Source organism: Vigna unguiculata, chromosome 8 (genome assembly GCF_037176805.1).
Source record: "Vigna unguiculata cultivar grain cowpea cultivar isolate G323 ecotype 2 chromosome 8, ASM3717680v1, whole genome shotgun sequence".
Taxonomy (NCBI): Eukaryota; Viridiplantae; Streptophyta; class Magnoliopsida; order Fabales; family Fabaceae; genus Vigna; species Vigna unguiculata.
In genome coordinates, this window is record NC_140799.1 from 8,049,997 (window position 1) to 8,057,774 (window position 7,778).

The following is a 7,778-nucleotide window of genomic DNA, read 5'->3' on the forward strand; positions in this document are numbered from 1 at the left end:
TTAATTTCATTTAATATATTTTTTTTCAATAGATAAGAAAGCTAATCCATTTAATTTTTTCTTAATACATTGTTGATCTTAAATAAGTTTTTATTATTTTTATATTTGAAAACCTCATTTTGCATGAAACAACTGATGTTGGAATTGTTAACATTATTCTATAAGCTATATATGCATTTGTACGATCTGGTGACTTTAATTTTTTAACACTAAATAAAGAAAAAACATAAATATCTTCATATGTTTTAAATTGTTCAAATCTACTTTCAAGTGTGGTAATTGTTTTATCTACAATATACAAAAGTTAATCAATTATAGATTATTATTGAAGAGAATTTACAATTTCACTCTCAATGTTTTCATCAAATTGATTCTTTCTGTGTCTAATACGTTTTTTTCACGAAACATGGATTTTTCTCAACTCGATAATAAGTTTTTTCCCCTAAACTTTAATTTTTTTTAACAGAAAATCCAACTTTGAATTATGCTCCAATTAATCTAATATCCACCAAAAGATTAACACTTAATCTAATTAATAGTTTTGTAAAATAATTCAAGTTTCTAGTCTCGAAACTCGTAAATCAATAAGTACTGAAAGATAAAACTGGGCAAAAGAAACACATTTCTAATTTTAGTACAAATGCAAAACAGAATAAAAAAACATCAACAAAAAAAGAAAAAAATATATTAACCAGAAATGAGGATGAAAAAATTGGTACACACGAACAACATGAAATGTAATATGTCAAAACCATACAAAAATGATTCTTAGAAGAAAAGAAAGTAAGAAGAGGCTAAGAGAAGTCCCCTAGAGATAAAAAAGATAAAAAAAGAAAATAAAATTCATATGATTATAAGAAATAAAGATAACTAATCATTTTTTATTTTGTAAATAAAATTATAATTTATTAAATGGAGGTTTTAACTCATTAATTATCATTTTCAATACTAATAAAAATTAACAGATAGTAATAATATTTTAATTAAATTTTATTCTCAAACGTAAACATATAATTAATTTAGTAAAACTATATTAATAATAAAATTCTTCTGAGACTTTTTCTTAAACATAAATTTATAATTAATTTAATAGAAATATATTAGTAAAAAAATTGAATTTTTTTAAACATAATCTTATAATTAATTTCATAGAAAAATATTAATAGTAAAAGAAATTCTTTATCTAGAGAGACCTAAAATAAGTATTTTACTTAATTTATCTTTAAACCGATACTATAATCTTGTAGATTATCTTTACATTCTATTAGACAATGATAAACTAAAATATATATTAATAAAATCATTACACTTTTTATCTGTTTAATGTCCAATTTCAGTGGTAAAAATGTGAGAAATGACATTAATGATGATATAATGGAAATAATTTTTTAAATGATACAGGAACCATGTTCGATCAAATAAATATAGAAAAAATATGGGATTATTATAAATATAAAAATAAAAAAAATGCTATTCAACATTGGATTTTTTTTTTCAATTTATTGATCAACTTAATCTTAGAAAGACAATAACTAGTTAAAAAAGATTTGAGAGAAAAGAAACAAATTGATAAACACTAAATACATATAAAAATGAAGTCATCCGTTAATGACACAAATCATCAACTAAGTATATTTAGATGAAAATATAAAATATTTTCAACATTCAATAGAATATATATATATATATATATATATATATATATATATATATATATATATATATATATATATATATATATATATATATATATAACTTTTATAGGACAAACGAAAATACACAAATTCATAACGTATTTGAAACTTAATACTTAATAATGAAAAAAAAATAACAAAAGAATCATGATGATGACATTGATTTGAATTTAACAAAAGAAAAATTCTGATAAATTACGTTATTTTTATAAATATAATAATTTTGTGTCTCTAATGCTCAAGCTCGTATTTTGTAATTTAAAACTGCTTTTTGATAAATTTATCCAAATAAAAGCTGATTTTTTTATTATAATTTAATTGTCCTAAAAGACTGAATTTGGTGTTTGTGTAATGTAAAGCTTGGCTAATAGGAAGGCGAAGAAGCCAAAAACAAGTAGACAGTAATAGTAATAATAAGAATAATAATAATATATAGTAATTACGCGTTATTGACCTTTCGGCTCCTTTTTAGTTTTGGTATGAACACTGAGACATGTCACTGATTTAGGACTATGATTGCACAAGAAAAGAGTTGAAAAATTAATGAATGACTTTTGGGGTTGGAGGGAAAAGGAAAATCACAACACAACACAAAACTCAACTCAAAAACTGTGATCAAGTGAAGTATTCATTGCCACTCCCCTCCATCACATTCATCTTTTGACATTCTCTGAGGTATTTACAATTTTTCATATTTTTATTTCTTCATGAAAAAACAAACAAAAAATGGTAAATAGTGAAGCTTGTTCATTCATGGATTTCACATCAAAATGCAGTCACAAACATGTGCATTTGAGTTTTTCTTTTCAACTTCATTGTTTATTGGACTCTCGAGTTTTAGTTGGCACAAATGCTATATACCTGTTAGTTCCCAATTTTAGCTGTTAAAGATGTGATTTCTTTTTATTGCTGAAGCCTTCATTGTTGAGGCTTTGCTTATGCGAGGGATGAAGCTTGGAAGGTGGCTCACAAGTGTTTTGTTCCTCATTGTTGCCACAGTGAACAATGCAGTAGGTAAATCACAACTTCACCTTTTTCCATTTTATGGTTTGCTTGCTGATCTATTAAACCTTCTGATTTTGCACAAGAATTGATATTTCAAGAAATTTGACAAATTTGGTAAAAACTTCTAAAACCTTGATGTTGCTGCCAAAATCGAGTTTTTGGAATGTGTTTTTTAAAACCTACTTTACAGTTTGAAACCTTTACATGAATTTTGACATATGAATGGTTCTGTTTTCTGCATAATGTAGGTGCATTTGTGGGGGTAAACATTGGCACTGGTGTTACTGATCTTCCATCTGCTTCAAATCTGGTTGCTATTCTGACAGCACATCAAATTACACATGTGCGTCTGTATGATGCCAATGAGCACATGCTACAAGCACTTTCAAAAACTGGAATTGAAGTAATTGTTAGTGTCACAGATGAAGAGATACTAGGCATTGGAAAATCTGCATCAGTTGCTGCAGCATGGATTAGTAACAATGTGGCTGCATACATGCCATTTACTAATATCACAGCAATATCAGTAGGTAGTGAGGTTCTCACCTCAGTCCCAAAAGTTGCATCTGTTCTTGTTCCTGCCATGAACCATCTGCACAAAGCACTTGTTGCTTCAAACCTTAACTTTAGGGTTAAGATTTCAACGCCACAGTCCATGGATATAATTTCCAGGCCTTTTCCTCCTTCCACGGCCACCTTTAACTCCTCATGGAACTCCACAATCTACCAGCTCCTTCAGTTTTTGCAGAACACAAATTCCTCTTACATGTTAAATGCCTACCCTTATTATGGATACACTAAAGGAGATGGCATTTTCCCTATTGAATATGCTCTGTTCAGACCCCTTTCTCCAGTGAAGCAAATTGTTGATCCAAACACACTGTTCCATTACAATAGCATGTTTGAGGCTATGGTGGATGCCACCTATTATGCCATAGAAGCCTTCAATTTCAATAATATACCAATTGTTATCACAGAAACTGGTTGGCCTAGTTTTGGTGCAGTAAATGAACCAGATGCTACTGAAAAGAATGCTGAGACCTACAATAATAATTTAATTCTGAGAGTACTTAATGGTTCAGGACCCCCTAGTCAGCCAAAGATAGCCCTTAATACCTACCTATATGAGTTATTTAATGAAGACAAGAGAAAAGGGCCTGTATCAGAAAAGAATTGGGGTGTTTTTTATGCTAATGGAAGTAGTGTTTATCCCTTGAGTTTTAGTGGTTCCAACCTGAGTAATGGAAATTCTCTAGGATCGTTTTGTGTGGCTAAAGATGATTCTGACACTGACAAATTGCAAGCTGGCTTGAGCTGGGCTTGTGGACAAGGCCAAGCTAACTGTGTAGCTATCCAACCAGGAAGACCATGCTATTCCCCCAATAACGTCAAAAGCCATGCCTCTTATGCTTATAATGATTATTATCAGAAAATGCATAATGCTGGTGGCACTTGTGACTTTGATGGTACAGCAACAACAACAACTGAGGATCCTAGTAAGTCCATGATCCTTATGATTCTTACTTTTCTTTTCTCACACTTTTAAGTTAATTCTCTCTACTGTCAAAACATATATAACCAAGGTTTTGAGTTGCGATTTAGGATTGTACAAAATTGCAGCCGCAATTGGGTATACAATGCATTTTTTGACTGTGATTTATAAGTTCGCTCATAGAATAGCTTTCTTATTGCAACCTGAAGCTGATAACTCTTTCAAAAATTAATCCAGCAAGACTGCAAAAGTATCATGATTTGAAGTTTGTATTTGATTCTTTTAACTACTGCATAAGAGTGAATCAATTATTGATGGATATTTTTGCTGCATTGCAGGTTACGGGTCCTGTATATATGCGGGAAGGTATGTTTTTCAATTATGAATTGAATCTTACAAGTATTTATGTTTTTCAAACCTGATCTTGTATTGAATTGAATATGTTGATGACAGTGCTAACTCGAGCATTGGTGGAAGAAGTTCATCTTCTACAGCAATTGGACTTGGACCTATAAGTCCTGTTGGAGTTGGAGCTGGTTTGAACCTGCAAGTGTCCACCTTTCAGTATTTGATATCGTCTATTAGTGTTCTTTCTGCTTTAATGATGTCATGACCAAAAGAGCCTCCAGTTTTAGATTGCAACTTTATACTGTTTTTGGTTCATAATTATGGTTCAGGTCTCCCCGCTACGTGCCACTTTGTACGGTGTATTTGGGATCATTCTTGGTAGGTAGTTGCAGAAGTTTAGTGCTTTAGCTGGAGAATACAAATGATTCGAGATATACCATTGCCAAAAATGTAATCAATTTATTAGTAGTGACTAATGTCATTTCAACTGACTTTTTTGCACGATATTAAAAGCTATACGTGAGTGATGCTCTCGCTAATCTCAATTGAAACTACGCATTTCTAACCAAATGGCAAAACGAGTCGAGATTAAATAAACACATGCTACTCATCCAGGGGAATTGAATTAGGACCTCAAAGGTTAATAATCAAACCGGTACAGCACAGAACAGTTAGCAAGAAAATGCAAGATTTGTAAAAGATAACACGAAAATGCACCATTTGATAAATATACAAAAGTGTATACAAACAACTACAATGGAAAATCCACCAAAATTGATTTTAATGGTGGACAGAATTCAAGTTTAACTGCAGCAGTTATACTATACAATACAGGCTGTCATTTCATCATTGTTGGTAATATAAATATTATTTGGAAGTTGATTTGGGTCAGACCGAGTCATCAGATTCCTCAGAATCACTCCTGTCAGGCTCCCCTGCATTCGTATGATTCTCTGGAACATCATGTTTTGGTGCAGGCTTAGGTGCAGCTTTTTTATTACCACCTCGAGCATTCTCCTCCACTTCTTGTTCAGCGGCTTCTGCATGTGAATCTCAGTCAAGGAAATAACCAAAATGAAGACTGTTTCCACTATCAAGAAGGCAACAAACTAGATTTTGTCATTGATGCAAACATAGACTCTTGTTATCCCATGAACCCCGTGTCTATAAGCGAGGAAAACAATAGATGGGTGGTAAGAAAATAAGCAATAATAATCTCAATAACTATCCATTATTTTAATAAAAAAAATTGAAAGCAAAATCATAGATTAAGGATTAAAAAATGAAAACAACACTCATTTGCTGTTTGAGACAACAAAGACGTTTAAGGATATCAAGATTTTCAGCTGTTCCTCGAGCCATGATTTTGAGGAGATCTTTCTCAACACGGGACACAAGCTCAGGCTGGAAAATGAAACATTAACAAAAATGTTAATATGAGATCATATACACATACATATACACATATATGGAGGAAGAGAGGCATGTATGTCAATGTTTGTTATGTGAGTGAATATAATACATTAAGATCTGGCTCCCTGCGAAATCTACGCTTGCGAGCATCTCTCATGGGCGGGGTGAGGCCATGCCTGTACTCAATTACATCTGGAGCAGCATCACCGGATTCCCGAACCATAATCATCTGTTAGTTGAACTCATGAAAAAATCAGATACAGTTATTAAGTTACATAAATCAAAGATGTGATTAGGAATGAATGAATGAATTGTTTGATTAATGATGTATAACTGACCTGACCAATATCAGCTGTCTTAATCAAAGAGTTATCATCATATGTCTTGTAGGATTCAACAACACAAGGAAGGTCCAATAGAGAAGCTGGGAAGTGTTCATTCCCAATCATAAACGTACCACTTCTTCCATCCTCACTAAATGACAAATCTAATGACTTGTCTTCAGATGAAGAAGGATCAGTTTCATTCAAAAGCCGCTCTATCCGCTCTGCCACATTCGGTGGAACTCTAAGTATGAATTGCTCCTCCATAACACTATAAACAATAGGCCATGTTTCAAAACATTAACATGTAAAATGACTTGATTTAAAAAACACAAAATAGAGTTGAAATGATTTAGAAATCAAATCCCATGTTTTGAAATTTAAAAAAAAAAAAGGAGATTTAGGAAATAATTCTTGTGTTGTTATTTAGATAAAATAGACTTGATTTCATTTCTGTATGTTTCACTTTCACCATTTTAATACAAAGTTATTAACTCGTTGAGTGAAACAATAAACTCGCTCTCTACCCCCAGCATAAAAGTAAAGAAGTATAAAAAACATCATAATTCAACAACATAAAACTGTAAGACAAACATGAAAGTAATATTCCTGAACAGTTTGTTATATCTGATACCATGGTTATCAAACTCGCGGGTTAACTCGTACACCCGTACAAGTCTGCGAGTCATGACAGTGTTCACGGGTTAACTCGTATATAAACTCGTTTTTTTTCAAACTCGTAGTGAACTCGGAGTAAACTCGTGGACTCGTACCAGACTCGCGAGTTCGAGAGCGAGTCACCGAATTCGAAGAACGAGACGAAATGACACAAAAACATGTTGTTGGCTTTCGGATTTTAAGCCCAAACCAAAACCCCAATGGTTCAAATCGAAAATCCAAGCGAAAACAGAGATTGAAGCCCAACTCGAAAACCCTAATCGAAGAAGAAGAGAAGATAGAACTTGAAAACATTGACCTATTTCGAAATCTCAGCTCCGGTCATTCACGTCGCAGCTCCGATCGTCTCGCACGGCACCTCTGATCGCCTCGCGTGGCAGCTCCGTCGGGACGCTAGTTCAGTGGCGTCGTTGATCCCTCTTTCTCTTTTCCCTCTTTTGAAGTAATGACATACGTATATAATATATATTTCTTTGTTTTTTTATTTCATTTTCTTTACTTTACTAATCATTATATATATATATATATATATAATATGTAATTTTGTTTTTTATTTAATTTATTTTTGGTTTTCTAAAAATTAAATTATTTGATTTTTAATTGATTGAGACTGGTTTATAATATTTGAAAGTGAGACTGACACTACTTCAAATTCTTGTGATCCTAATGGTGAAGATGATGTTAAAAATGATATAAGCAGATGATTTGAGTCAAAAAGTTGAAGTTATTTGTATTTTTTTATTCATATTAACTTATGAGTTTGTTGAGATTTGAACTTATATAATAATCATGTTTCTTGAACTAAGTTATTTTAAAATTATTGAA

The 7,778-nt window shown here is 31.7% G+C and overlaps 2 protein-coding genes across 3 annotated transcripts; one reads left to right on the forward strand and one right to left on the reverse strand.

Annotated features, from left to right (window-relative positions):
- Positions 1-2,165: 2,165 nt before the first annotated feature.
- LOC114193601 (glucan endo-1,3-beta-glucosidase 4-like) lies at positions 2,166-5,051 on the forward strand. Of its 2 annotated transcripts, XM_028083471.2 has the most exons (5): positions 2,166-2,369; positions 2,610-2,708; positions 2,948-4,195; positions 4,530-4,557; positions 4,645-5,051. In XM_028083471.2, exons 2-5 carry the CDS (start codon positions 2,633-2,635, stop codon positions 4,802-4,804), a joined length of 1,512 nt encoding a protein of 503 aa, XP_027939272.1. In that variant the 5' UTR covers positions 2,166-2,369; positions 2,610-2,632; the 3' UTR covers positions 4,805-5,051. The 2 variants fall into 2 exon arrangements, with proteins under 2 accessions (XP_027939272.1, XP_085521915.1); XM_085665789.1 differs by lacking the exon at positions 2,166-2,369 and having other exon boundaries at positions 2,610-2,704.
- Positions 5,052-5,229: 178 nt separating this feature from the next.
- Positions 5,230-7,454, reverse strand: LOC114193195 (transcription initiation factor TFIID subunit 7-like). The gene is made up of 5 exons (XM_085665790.1): positions 7,252-7,454; positions 6,291-6,546; positions 6,062-6,181; positions 5,872-5,943; positions 5,230-5,583 (listed from the first exon to the last, which is right to left on the reverse strand). Exons 2-5 carry the CDS (start codon positions 6,540-6,542, stop codon positions 5,428-5,430), a joined length of 600 nt encoding a protein of 199 aa, XP_085521916.1. The 5' UTR covers positions 6,543-6,546; positions 7,252-7,454; the 3' UTR covers positions 5,230-5,427.
- Between the last annotated feature and the right edge of the window lie 324 nt (positions 7,455-7,778).